At 37.7% G+C, this 14671-nt stretch overlaps 2 protein-coding genes across 2 annotated transcripts; one reads left to right on the top strand and one right to left on the bottom strand.

Moving 5' to 3' along the window:
- Nucleotides 1-1027: 1027 nt before the first annotated feature.
- On the bottom strand, nt 1028-1996 carry LOC123805326 (olfactory receptor 52B4-like). Its single transcript, XM_045817806.1, has one exon. It carries the CDS (start codon nt 1994-1996, stop codon nt 1028-1030), a length of 969 nt encoding a protein of 322 aa, XP_045673762.1.
- A 9627-nt stretch (nt 1997-11623) lies between these two features.
- Nucleotides 11624-12568, top strand: LOC123805597 (olfactory receptor 52B4-like). Its single transcript, XM_045818259.1, has one exon. It carries the CDS (start codon nt 11624-11626, stop codon nt 12566-12568), a length of 945 nt encoding a protein of 314 aa, XP_045674215.1.
- The last annotated feature ends 2103 nt before the right edge of the window (nt 12569-14671 follow it).

Raw genomic sequence — 14671 nt, 5'->3', positions numbered from 1 at the left:
TACACAGAAAATAGCAATCTATTATAAAATGTTAGTAGTAAATATCTTGATTTTGAAGACATGGGGGTTTGTACATATTTATTTCTCATAGACTGTCTAAGGTGAAATGAGTGAGGAGTTTCTAGAATGAGAGTCTGTTTCAGATGGTGCTGAAGTGTCATGTACCATGTAGACCAAGTGCTGACCATTGGATCCTGCAGTGTGAAGGCTACTGTGTGACATGCAGTCCATGGCATAGGAAAAGGACCTGACTGGTGTACGAACAAGAGAAATAGAGAAGTAATTGAAACCTGAATGTATAGGTGACTCTTTTAAGGCATTTTACTGTAACTGAGAAGGGGAAAGAAAGAAGACCAGGAATAGGAGGAAGAAGAAGAGGAGGAGGAAGTGGGAGAGGCAAGGAAGGAGCAGAAAGAGGGAGGAGTAGGTGGGCAGAGGAAAAGCTATAGGGGAATGTGGATGCCAGAGGTTTTTCTCTCTTCCTGTGCTCCTTACCTCGCTCCCAAACTCTCTACCACATCAAAGCATGAAATAAACCAGGAAAGAATAGTCTGGCAATAATCCATAGTTTTTATCTTTTCAAATACTTTCTAGAGGTATAGACTTGGAATGTTTTAAAAAGGTGAACTGGTTTATTTCTCAGACTCTAGGGAGAAAGCTCACTGTGGCACAAAGAAATTGATGGTATATTATTGATCAGAGATTTTAAAAGCATGGAGTAGCCAGAGAACCTATACATGACCCTTAGACATGAACAATGATGTGGGGATTACTGGAGGGAGTGGGGGATATTGGGTGGAGGGGGGGTGGGGGAAAAGTTGGGACAACTGTATAATCAAACAAAATCAACTGTATAATCAAGCATAATCAACAAAATATATATTTTTTAAAAAGCATGTCCCCAAGCTCCCCTATGGACTTGCTTCAGGAACATATATGCAGTGAGACATTTATCTAGTCTCAACTGTCCCTCGCCTGCTAGGGCTTCTAAAATTCATCTCATGTATGGCTAGAAATATTGAGAAAACTAGTCTGGTTCCCATTTCCAAAGACATATTTTTTTGGGAAATAAGACATGAGTTACCTGGGTCTGGATCTGTTTGGTCTTGATCCCATAAATGATGGGATTCATCATAGGAGGCACAAGAACACAGACATTGGCCAGCAGTACATGGATGTGGGGTGAGATGTGCCGTCCAAACCTGTGAGTGAGGCTTGAGAAGATCCCAGGCCCGTAAAAGAGAATAATGACACAGACATGGGAACCACATGTATTGAGAGCTTTGTGGCGAGCATCTTGGGAAGGGATGCGAAAGACAGCATGGAGAATAAGCACATATGAAATAAAAATTAGCACAACATCTAAAATCATTGTTGATATCAGGACAAACATTCCATACCAGGTGTTTATTCTTATGTCATCACAGGAATATTTGGCCAATGCAATGTGTTCACACATAGTGGTTGGAAGAATGTTAGTTCCACAAAAAGTCAGTCTTTTCAGAAGAAATATCACGGGGAATATTGTACAGTAACTTCTCAGAAAGATGACGGCACCAATTTTCCCAATCAGTGTATGTGTAAGAATGGTGGTGTACCTCAGTGGGTAGCATATGGCAATGTAGCGATCAAATGCCATCACCAGCAAGATCCCTGACTCACAAATGCAGGTGGAAGTGAGGAAGAATACCTGAGTGGTGCAGCGGTCCAGGGAGATCTCCCCCGCTCGGAACCAGAAAATGGCCAAGGCCTGAGGTACTGTGCACATGGAGAGGACAAGGTCTGTCCCAGCCAGCATGCAGAGGAAGAGGTACATGGGCTCATGGAGGCTGCGCTTGGTGACAATAATGAAGATGAGCAGACTGTTCCCAAGCAGGGCGATGACATAGGAAATGAAAAACGGGATGGAAATCCACCAGTAGTGGTCCTCTAGGCCAGGGATGCCCAGCAAATAGAAGACAGTGTGGCTAACACCAGTGTGGTTTAAGGAAGTCATGCCTGGAGCCTATGACCTAGGAACTCACTTTTTCTTTACAGACACAGTCAGAATTTCAGACTGTACTCAAACTTTATGGCTCCTATTAGATTCTTTTCCATAATGCATGTTCCAAGAACATCTAGGATGAAAAAATAAGGTTATTGTCTTTTTTTTTTCAGTGAGGTAACAGTAAAATAGTTATTTATACAGCCAACTAAAATAATATGGTAAGTAAACATATTAGTGGCACAAGCAAGCTATAATGGGAATCCAACAGAATGGCTAATTCACTTTATTTGGCTGTAGTGTATCTGGGGATGGAGGTGAAATAGGTGGAGAATGGAATGAAGTCATTGGCAGTTGAAAGAAAGACTGCTGTCATACAAACATTTAATGCATGTAAAACAGTTTGCAATCTTGTGTCATTGTGTGATTGCATCTATTATGCAATGGTAAAAGGAGAGAAACAAAAGTATATTGGCTCTGATTACAAATTAAAGAGCTTGGATGCTAGGATGAAATTGTCAACTACCATGAGTTTTAAATTGAAAAGCATTAGTTATCACCCTGCTTACTTAACATCAGACAGAAAGTCCCAATGTTCTTAAATATTTACCTTTGGCCTCATAGTCCTTTAGTGTAAATGGGATCCTCTCCTATTTACTCCCCAAGTGGTTACCTGACATCAATATGTAACTTACTCACAATCTTCAAATGCAGTCTTCATAGCCTAGAATGTAGCAAATCGAGGTCTCTGAGTGTTGGGCACCAGGGAGCAGAGATATTTATGTATTTGCCTGAAGACTCCAAGGGAAGCCAGTTCCACAGGGAACTCACAGTTACTTTTTACAAACAACCCTTCATCGTATACACGTGGGTGAAGATATTTTGGTTCTTCTTATCTGCCAACACTATCCCTTCCGCACAATTCCATCCCTGGATTGGGCTGCATATATATTACTTCCAATGAATAAACTTTTAGGGTTATTACACCATTATTTCTGTTTCTGTTTTCATGACAATTAGTAAATGATCCTGTTTATATTACCACATATAAATTGACTATAAAATATGTAGATTATTTTAAAAACACTTATTCATACAAGGTTTTCTCTGTGATTTTGACAAATTTAAAATGAAATTTGTTTCTTATTTTTTATATTATTTCATAATGCATTTATTTTTTTGCATTTAGGAACATAGTTTTATTTTTTAAAAATAATTGCACAAATTATATTTTAGCTTTACTCTGCACAGGGAATTTAGGATAACATTTTAAATCTTTTATTTCTCTTTTGAACTACTCAGAGTATTAAAACTATATAGCTATATTAGAGGACATTTTGTATCAGCTTATTTTTATTTTTTGACTCTGTTATATTGTTATGCAATATTATATTAGTTTCAGGTGTACCATCCAGTGATTATGTTACAGGGTGTAGCCAAGAGGGGGGACCCCAAATAGGCATTTAAAATGGGGTCCAGAACTCAAGGTGTCTAGGAGATTTTAGGATGTCTTCACCCCCCCACCCCCCAGGGTGTGGGTTGGGGGAAGGGACAGATGGAGCAGGGCCATTGAGAGCTGTTTGGCATAGCAACAGCCTTGCAGCTAAGCTCTGGTGTGGTCATTTAACATATCTATAGCCTTTGGCTGGTTGCCTAGATATGTTAAATAGCTGTGGCCATGCTCTGAGCCAGGGGGATGGAAAGGGATCTCTCCCCCAAAGATGTGACTGGGGGCAGGTCCCCTGAGTTACAGTGCCTGCGTGGGAGCTGGGAGAAGATTGGCTCCATGACATGGGGTGACACCTGCCCAGACCCACGATGACGACCAGAAAAGCTGGAGAAGACAGCAGATTGAGGGCAAGTGTGCCCAAGTGTAGGAGGAGTTGGAAAGGGAGCTGAGAGAAGATTGGCGCGGGGGATTTAAACCCAGACACGGCAGCCATTGAGGAAAAAACCATGTGCAGCCCTGAGAGAGAACCACGCGGCCTGGACAGAGTGGGGACTCCCGTGGCCCTGGGAGAGAGGACCACGTGCCTTTGCCAGAGTGGGGACACCCCCACAGCTTTAGAAGGGGGAACCACCACCTGGTTTTAGCAGAGATCCTGGCGACTCAGCCGAGGGTGCCGGGAACCCAGGGAGGTCTCCCAGTTGAGATGGAGTACTAACTGGGAAGAACCAGAGGACTGCCTGAGCCATGGACTTCTATTTCCTTTCCTGAGATATGGTACTCTGGACTGGGCAAAGGGGGAAGGAAGGAAGGACTGTGTGTGTTTGTGGGTGTTTTAAGGGACTTTGGGATTTTGGTGAAGATATTAGGTCACTACTTTAAGTTTGTATAGCATTAAATAAACATTTCCTTTCCTTTTCATGAATCTCTGGCATTGAGAGACGTCTTTCCTCGGGCGGCAGACATAACGGACCCAGGGCCTTCTTTCAGTAATAGTATATTGTCCCAGGCCCCCCCCACTCCCCGCTTGTTTGCTCTGTAACAATTAGACATTGTATAACTTACGAAGTGATCACCCCAATAAATCTAGTACTCTTCTGACAGCCTATTCCTGTGACTATTTGGTAATTTCAAATTTGTACTTCTTAATCTCGTTGTCTTTTTTACCCATCCACCCAATCTCCTCCCTGTAGCAACCTTCAAAATATTCTCTGTATCTGTGAGTCCGTTTCTGTTCTGTTTGTTTGTTCATTTTGTTTTTCAGATTGCACGCATAGGTAAAGTCATATGGCATTTTTTCCTCTGTCTGATTTACTTCACTCAGCACAATACCCTCTAGGTCCACCCATGTTTTTACAGATGGCAAGATTTCATTCTTTTTTTTATGGCTGAGTCATGTCCCATTGCTTATGTGCAATGCTTCTTTATTCATTCGTCTATTAATGGACACTTGAGTTTTTCTCCATATGTTGGCTGTGTAAATAACGTTGCAATGAACATATGGATGTCTATATATTCTTCATTTCTGGCTGTTTTTAATATGTTTTCTTAATCTCTGTTTTTATGTTTACTCTCTGTTGAAGTTCTCACTAATTTCAGCTATTCTCTCCCTAATTTCATTGTGCATCCTTACAAGCAGTTTTTTGAACTCTGCATCTGGTAGATTTCTTGTTTCCATTTGTAGTTTGGAGTTTTGTTCTATTTTTCATGTGAGACATTTCTTTGTCTACTCATTTAGGCTGCCTCCCTGTTTCTTTCCATGTATCAGGTAGGCTTGATAGTATGGCCTAATATAGTAGGTGTCCTGTAGTATCCAGTGGCACATCTTCCCAATTACCCGAGAAGAACACTCCAGGTGCCCCTCCTATGTGAGCTGTGAAATATTCTCTTCCCAAACAAACCTATATCAGGGGTTTTTAACATTCATTGGTGATTCTTGCCTGAATCAGTTTTTATTTTGATGGCTGTAAATGGTGGTTTTCCAACTCAGTATTTCTCATTACATTTATTAGTTCCTATTCTATTATATATAAGAGGCTTCCTGTTTATTATTATTTTTATTAGTATGAACTCATGGATTCTTTTTTATTCCATAATTTATAATCCAGTGCTATGATTATTCATTTTGGTACTCAAAAAATTCTTTTAGGTTTGACTATAGAGAGCCACTTCAAATTGGCTCTTGTAACCTTTGTGATTTCTCTGTATTTTTTTGAGCACTTCCTTACATTTTAGCACAAGAGGTTCCAGAATCATCTTGTACTTTCCCACTTCATCCTTGGAATAGATGATTTCTCTAAGATTCCTTACAGACTTTTAATGGTAAGTAGTATTTAGAAAACAAGTTTGAGCTCTAGATGTGCTATTTTGGTGTTATTGTTTCTAACCTCTTTTATCTAACAGAGTCAGGAAGAACAGAAGCTTTTCTTTTTTTCTTATTCTCTTTGAATGATTAATTCATACTGATAACTCCAATTCTAATGCAACATAGCAGAGTGTTTGTCTTCTTGAATTTCTTTCAGCATTGTTTTGGAGTTTTCAGTGTACAAGTCTTATACCCCCTTGGTTAAATTTATTCACAATTATTTTATTTTTGATGGTATTGTAAATGAAATTGCTTTCTTAATTTTGATTATTTATTGCTAGTGTAAAGTAAAACAACTTACTTTTGTGTGTTGTTTGTTTTTTGAGCATGCATCCTGCTCTGGGTTTGAGTGGGGCTTTCTAGTCTACCTGTTTGTTATGTGTGGAAGCCCTTACTCACCAAAGATCCCCCGTCCCCAACCTTTTGGTCTATCTATTGTTTGTCCAAACTGTGCTCTTTTGTAACTGTGCTCTTATGTGGCAATGATAGCAAAACACCCCAGTTCATTGCCTTTCTGTGTTTTGAGAAACATCCTCTATATAGCAGCTTTTATGTCCTGAGAGAGGTCAAATTTAGGCAAAAAAAAAAAAAAAAGGTGAGTACCTTGTGTTAGTCCCTCCAGCAACAACACCCTGACAGTGAAAATAGGCAAACATGTTTAAGTCATCTTTTTCTTGATTCAACATTTGCATGGATGCTGTAAGTCCTGACCATTTTTCAGAGTTCTGAGAAAGTTGATGCTTGCAGGTTTTACTCATTATTTTTTGGTGTTTCTGAAGGAAAACAAAAACCCAAAACCTCACACAGGTCTTTAGAGTTCCCTACTCTGTATTTTTTGCCAAGTAGTCAACTTATTTTTGGTAAAAGTGACTAGGAGATTCTATGGGACTAGCATAATCTTTTATGCTATAGATGATGCTTAAACACTATGGATTACTATATGCCTCTCTCCTCAAAAGTCTTCATTTGATACCTCACACCATATATAAAGTTAAACTCTAAAGAATCATAGACCTACATGTAAGAAGCAGAACAATAAAGCTCCTAGAACAAATCATGGAAAGACATTTTAGTAATCTTGGACTTGTCAAAGGATTTCTTAAATGTGACATAAAACTCATAAAACATTTAAAAATAGTAAGTATTGAACTTTATTTGTTTAAATTAGGTCATAGACAAAAGATAATATATGCTGCTTACAAAGAAATTTCTTAAGTATAGAGACATAGAAAAGTTAGAAATAAAAAGATGGAAAAGATATACCACATAAACACTAACCAGAAAATAGCCCATGTTGCTGTATTAATGAAGAAGAAAGTAAATGCTAGGGGAAGAATCATAACTAGAGATGTAGGGGGATACTCATAACAATTAAGGTGTAAGTTCCCTACAAGGATATTAATATTCTGAACCTATATGCACCAAGTTCTGTAATAGCTACAAAATGCATAAAGCAAACATTGACAGCACTAAAAGGACAAATAAATCTAATATCATCGTGGGAGACTTAGACATACCTCCCAAGAAATGAAAAACAAGGAGACAAAAGACTGGTAACACTAATAAGTGTATAGAGGGTAATCAACATAATTTAAAATTTTACTTATTAAATATTCATAGAGCACTTTATTCAATAACAAGAGGATACACAATCTTTTCATATGTACATGGAGCAGTTACCAAAATTGACCATGTGCTAAGTTTTAAAGCAATCTATCAAGTTTAAGAGAAATGAAATCATTCAGAGCATGTTGTATGGCTATAGCAGAATTAAGAAAGAAATCAATTACACAAAGATTACTGAAAAATCCACAACTGTGTAAAAACATACTTCAAAATAATCAATGGGTCATGAAGTCACAAACATTTTGAACTATATTAAAATGAAAAAAACTCCCGAAGTATCAAAATCTGTAGGATGCAGCTAAACAAGTGTTGTTTTGTATATTGTTTTGTTTATTTGATTGTTGTAGAATGTTTCTGTGCCAAGGGTCAACCTGAGATGTAAGATTTAAGGTCTTTGAAGGTCTTTCCTGAACCTGCAACTTTTCCTGGGTAGGCATAGTCACTTTTTCAAATATACTCCCATTATGCAGTTGCTTTCACATGTTTTAATCTTTAATTTTGACTCCCCCCCCAAAAAAAAGGAAAATAGAGGGGGAAAATGGATGCTATCTATTCAAACACCTAAAAGTCACTTTATTTGGAGGAAGATATAATAACAATGGCTGCCTTCCTCTTCGCATCTCACATCAGAGGCAGCATTGGTAATCAGAACATAAATTCCTGATATTGGAGAAGAGGATCTTTTTTGCCCACCCTGGCTCCTGCTAGCCGCATACCAGCTGCTCAGGAAAACATGCACAGCTTCCTGCCATAGAGCTGAGGGTAGGGGATGAGTAGCTGCTGTTGTGCTAAGAGATGAAAGGGACCAAAATTAATCACAAGTTACTGTCCATGACTTCCCCTGGAAGTTGGAAGCCTTCAACAGACTCTAGAGTTTCAAAGCTGCTGTATCAGACGGATTCTACCATTGTGATTTTTTCTAGGTAGGGAGACAGATTCCTGGTGATTCACACCCCACCACCCTCCCAATTTCTCAGGAGGAAATATTAGGTTAGGAGTGAAAGCCTCTGAGTATATAAAGCCAAAAATATGCACACATAAAATTTGAAGATAGAGATCTAATAACTGGAGGTGCCCAAGGATCAGGTGTCAATAGGAGGCATAATGACTTGGCCCAAGTGAGATTGTGGGTGAGTTGGTGGAGTCAGAACCCAAGGGCAATGGGGCTGTGAAATAAAAGTGACCTCCTGAGAACTCATGAAGATAATCACTTCTGTAGTCTCATCTGCAATTCTCCGGGTTTCCTCTAGTCACTGGTTCCATTTCTGGTCTGAAGCTGATGACTGACTTTGTCATACATGAGGTGAGGTTCTAGGAATAGGGGAGAGTAGGCCTAGATATTAGATCTACTCCCAGGCCCAAGGTAATGGAACTAACTTGTGATGTTGGAGTAGCAGGCTCTTTGTCTGCAGTCTTTGAACAGATTGTGAACACATTGTGGAGGAGACCTGTGGCCAATATTTGTGCTGGTAGGAAACAAAGAGATGGTTCTCATAGTACTTTCTAAGTCTCATTTGGATTCAAGAACCTGAGTCCTCAAAGGAAAACCTTGCTTTGGTCACTAATCTTAAATCTCTCTTGCCTGGCTTCCTTCCTTCCTACTCTCCTGTTTGCCTTTCCTTCTGTGCTGTGTTCTAGGTACACAGCGATGAAAGGACATGTCCAATGCGCTAAGGAATTCAAAATTTGTTAGAGGTGTTTCATAGATAAAGATGTTTCTGATGAATAAGATATGTTTTGTAATATTTAGAACATTGTGACTTAGGGGAGATGGATTGTGTAGACAAAGAATTTCTATTCTAGCTGACTCTAAGAAGTTCCAGGTGAGAGGGACAGCAAAAGTACTCAGCAGCACAAAGTAGGGGAATGTGTGGGGCAGGCTCAAGAAAACTTCCTTTGGAAGGAGGCATGGAGAAGAGTCTTTTAGGACAAAATTGAAATTGGACCAGGATTTTTTCTAGGCAACTGTTTCCAAAGGCCATTCCCTAACTCCTTGACTTTCCTCTGTATCTCCAACCAAAACACTGTCCCCACCCCTGCCACTGTTCCTTTTCTCAAAGCCTCCATGAGCTCCTGAAGGCAGTTCTCCATTCAGCTTCTGATCCTATTTTATCTCTGGCTCTGTTCTTGCTTTTACCTGTTATTTTGTCATTAGGTCTACGGTACACCACTGTGCCCTCATTGTTTTTGGTGACACTTTTTCCATTTCCTCTAGGAATATGGCATTCCTTGGAAAAGTATTTTTTTTAAATAGCATGCAATTTACAGGAGGCAATCATTCATTGCAGGAAACATTTCCATCAGACTGTCTATACCTGCTTTGATGCCAGCTTCCCTAGACTTCCCTCTTAAGAGGGGGGAGTCAGTTTAGTTGAGTCACTCTGTGTTCTCTAATGGGTAATCTGGTGCCCAGAGAAAATAGGAATTTTTGTTGCAGAATTTATAATGAGGAGAGAGATAGAGATAGAGATATAAATATAGAGAGATTGAGGTATGAGCTGCTAAAAATTTGTTTCTTGTTTTTAGCTATATTTTTGTAAATACTATGCATATACTCTATATGTTTATACTCATATATACATAGTAAAAACTCTCCTATTTAAAAAAATAGAGATTCCCTGTCCCATTCCACTTCTGAATCCTACTTAGAAAAACCACTTTAACACTTTATAGTTGTTTCTTTAGCATTTATCTCCATATAGACAAACAACATGCTTATAGCATTATTTCTTGTTTTATATCTATTTTTAATCATTTATATAGGTTGCCCAGTGACTTTCTTATATGAAAGATATTTGACTTGCCTACATATAAGCCTTCTGCCCTCCCCAGCATATACACTCAGACCATGCAGACGCCCCTTTTCCTGATGTTTGACTTTGAAGATACATATTTATGTTTATATTATTATAATTATGATGCCTGAGGTAAATAATGACATATGATCACATTTCTTTTCTTATACAACATTTTTTTTTCTCCTCTGGAGCAAGTGATTATCTATTTTTTTTGTTTGCCTAGTTTTTATGTGCCTTACTTTATACTAGAAATATAAATTCTTTCACGACAAGTTTCTTTTTTTTCCTTTGAGACTTTCCTTTGTGTGTCCTTTATCCCTTTGATTCAATCTGGATTCACAATAGCCTAGGACTCTTCACAGTTGTCAGCCTTCCCTATTGTTCAAGAAATCCCCTCACTCTCATAGCCTGTACTGTCTCCTGTATTATATCAGTTTGGTTGAGCTCTTTTGTTGGAGCCTGTGTTTCCCTGTTTTTGATTTATTTCCTTATCTTGGTGGTACTTATCTTCTAGTAGCTTCCTGTGACAGGGTTAGTGGGAGGTAAACCTTTTGAGTTCTTTTAAGATATTAAGTAACTTTTTCTACTCTTGAAATTTTAGACATATTTCGATGTAAAATTCTTAATGGGAGTAATTAGACAGGAAATGTCTCCCTAAACAAATCCTATGCCCACACATAGAACCTCTAATCACTTTTTAGTGCCTCATTCTTAAATCAAAATGAATTATAAGATATGGATATAGGGTTTGTAAGCTAGCAGTGGCAGGCATACATAATAGGTTAAGTTTACTGGGGTTTCATTTTGTTCAATATGTAGCCTTTCATTTAATCCTCTGTCCCATTTAGCATAGTACCCTTGCCCCAGCTGTGCTTAGATTCACCAGAATTTTCTAGGTTTATCTTCACCAGGGAATAAACCTCCATATTCTGCTAAGGAAAGTGGTGCCTGGATGAATAGGTTGGGAAAGAAGATCCAGTAGACTAGCTGTTCTTTATAAAGATTTTCCACAAAAATCCTTAAAAAAGCACATTTATCTCTATTTAGAGAAGTATATGATACCTTTAATTCTTGAAACTATTTGGGTTTTACCATAAAAATTATCTTGACTTTTGTTTTCAATTTGAAGTTATTAGTTTTATTCTATCTGTTTAGTTAATAGTCATCCATCTGCTTTTGAAAAGTGGTTGCCACTTTTCTGCTATTGGTTTCTCTTTTGCTTTCTATTTTATGATGTTATTTTACTAACATTTTAGCAGGACTTTAGGAGGCAACTGTGGTAAAAGCAGGCATTTAATTTGATATATTTAATCAGAAAACTCAATGAAAATATATACATATAATCTCTATTTCTCCTTACCTCTATTAGGTGAAGTTAAAGTTTACATTAGCCTGACTCGGGAATGGCTAGCTTCAACCACACTGGTGTTAACCATGTAGTCTTCTATCTGCTGGGCATTCCAGGCCGGGAGGACCTACACATGTGGATTTCCATCCCGTTATTTATTTCTTATGTCTTTGCCCTCCTTGGAAATGGTCTTATCATCTTCATTATCCTCATCAGGAGCTGCCTCCATGAACCAATGTATCTTTTCCTCTGTATGCTGGCTGGAGTTGACATTGTCTTTGCCACGACAACAGAACCCAAGGCATTGGCCATTTTTTGGTGCAATAGTAGGGCAATCTCTCTTAATAGCTGTATTGCCCAGCTCTACTTTCAGCATTCCTCCTTCATATCTGAGTCAGGCATCTTGCTGATCATGGCATTTGATCGCTACATTGCAATATGTTACCCATTGAGGTACACCATGATACTCACCCACTCTCTGATAGGGAAAATTGGTGTGGTTGTTTTGTTGAGAGCACATGGCACAATTTTCCCCATGATATTTCTTCTAAAGAGGCTGACTTTTTGCAGGAATAACATCCTCCCACATACATTCTGTGAACACATCGGCTTGGCCAAGTATTCCTGTGATGACATTCGAGTCAACATCTGGTATGGATTTTTTGTCTTAACGTCAACAGTGATCCTAGATATTGTCCTAATTTTTGTTTCCTATGTTCTGATTCTTTGTGCCATTTTCCATATCCCTTCCCAAGATGCTCGCTACAAAGCTCTCAACACATGTGGCTCTCATGTCTGTGTCATCATCCTCTTTTATGGTCCTGGGATCTTCTCAGTTCTCACTCAGCGGTTTGGACGCCATGTCCCACTACATATCCACATCCTGCTGGCCAATGTCAGCATGCTTGCTCCTCCTATGCTGAATCCTATCATTTATGGGGTCAAGACAAAACAGATACGAGACCAAGTAGTTCATATGTTGTTTCCAAAGCAGAAATGACTTTGGTAAGGGCAGAGACTGGTGTCCCAGGAATTTTGGCCCTCCATGAGTGTGCTTTGGCAGCAGTGAACAGGAGCACTACAACTGAGTCACTAGGAAAAATGACTCAAGGAGTTAGGGGCCTCTGGAACAAACTACCTGGGGCTGTGAGACTTGCTTCTCCGATCAATCTGAAAGCAGTGCCTGTGTGTTGACTGAGATTCTTGTAGCTCATTATTTGGGAAATAGGCAGGTTGCTCTCTAGTAGTCATGTCTAACTCTGTAATATTCAACTCAACCTTGAGAATAGTCAATGTAACATTAAAAGTATCATATAGATAATAGTAAGTTTTCTGTCTTGAGCTATGTCAAACCCTGAGACACCTTACCACATCCATAAACATCCATGTAAAATCTTCATTCCTTCATATATTTTCTCAATCTATCATGGGTGTTAAGAGGACATTAAGGGAGCTGTGTTCATAAGTTTTGACTTTTTTGGGAGTAGTTTCTCAAAGGCCATCCCCCTTAACATGGTACAGAATAAATTCAGACCTCCCAGCAACAATTTCCATACCACTTTCACGCAATCTGTGCTTCAGTCTCAAGGGAATGGATATCTCTAATTTCTCCATGTTCAGGCATGTTGTTAAGTACATTTTCCCTAAGGGATCCATTTGTGTAGAATGACCTCGCCTCCCCTTGACTTTTTAAAGAATTCCCATTATACATCTTACAATGCCCATCTTGGTGTCACCAACTCAGTAAAGTCATTATTAACCACCTCCTCTCTAGATGAAGTACTACTTCTGTGAGGTAATACTATATTGTTGATACTTCTTTTGAAAACATTTACATCTTTTTATGTAAGAATTCCATAGAAAAATGATAAAAAGGAAATTAAAATTGCACATGATACACCACCCAGAAAAATTTACTGTTCCATTTTTGCAGGACAATACATTTAGGAATCTATAATAATTTTAATGGCTATATTATACATCTTTTAATTACTTACAAAGAAAGTATCATTTAAAAATTCTTTTTTTACACTAGTTGAGGTAGTGTTCCTCCTTTTATTTTTTAATACTTATGTTTCATTAACAATATAAATGCTATTCTAGGGACAATTTTATACATAAGATTTGTCTATTTTTTTTGTGTGTGTATTAAGCTTTGCATGATTTTTAGCCTCAAGAAGAATTACTGGGTCAGGGGTGTGAAGATTTTAGGCTCTTTGATACATTGGAAAATTGTTTCTAGGGAAATTGTTATTAATTCTCACACTTGTTAGAATTACATGAAAGTTCCAAAACTTATTGCACCCTTATCAGCATTTTGTAAATAGTTTATTTTAAAACATTTGCCATGTGATTAGGTAAAATAATTTTCTCATTGTCTTTTAATTTTAATTTATTTAGTTAATGGAAACATTGAACACATTTTTATTGTGTTTACTGGATATTGTATTGCTTTGCAGATTAGTAGTAACAATTATTTATTGAATCTGTGCAAATCTTATTTCATATCTGATTTTATTTAATCTTTGCATTAGACTTGTTATTGCTTCTATTATTTCCACTTTACAAACAGGTAATTTGAGTCTCAGAGAGAATACCTAACTTCCCCACAGTATTAATATTTATTGAAAGTGCTTCTTCAGGTTATAATTTCTGTAATTTTCTCTGGTTTGTTTGGTTGGCTTTTGTTTTACTTAAATGGATATATAAAATGTTTTCCAGTTCATCATTCTTTGAAGGTTTTATTGTTTTAGTGTTAGACTATTTTTTATATCTAAGATTTGACTATTCTTAGATTTTTCTTCTAGCTTTTTTATGGTATACTTTATAATATTTAATTTTTTCCCAACAATATTATTAAACAAAACTAGAATAAAAATGACAAACTTCAATGACCATTACTAGAAAACTGAGGCATAATTGTTAAATTTTAGTATGTTGTTAGTCTTTTATATGCCTATATCTTTCTATACTTGTGATATAGTTAGCTTTTTCTGTGACATTATATAATACGATATTTGTTATACAATAAAGTGGTACAGATTTCCTAATATGCAGTATAAGTTAACTACTAGATAGAATAAGTTTATTAGTTGTACTTTTC

Source organism: Phyllostomus hastatus, unplaced genomic scaffold (assembly GCF_019186645.2).
Source record: "Phyllostomus hastatus isolate PE091 unplaced genomic scaffold, TTU_PhHast_1.1 phas_scaffold_317, whole genome shotgun sequence".
In the NCBI taxonomy this organism is placed as follows: Eukaryota; Metazoa; Chordata; class Mammalia; order Chiroptera; family Phyllostomidae; genus Phyllostomus; species Phyllostomus hastatus.
This window is presented reverse-complemented; position numbering and strand designations above follow the sequence as displayed.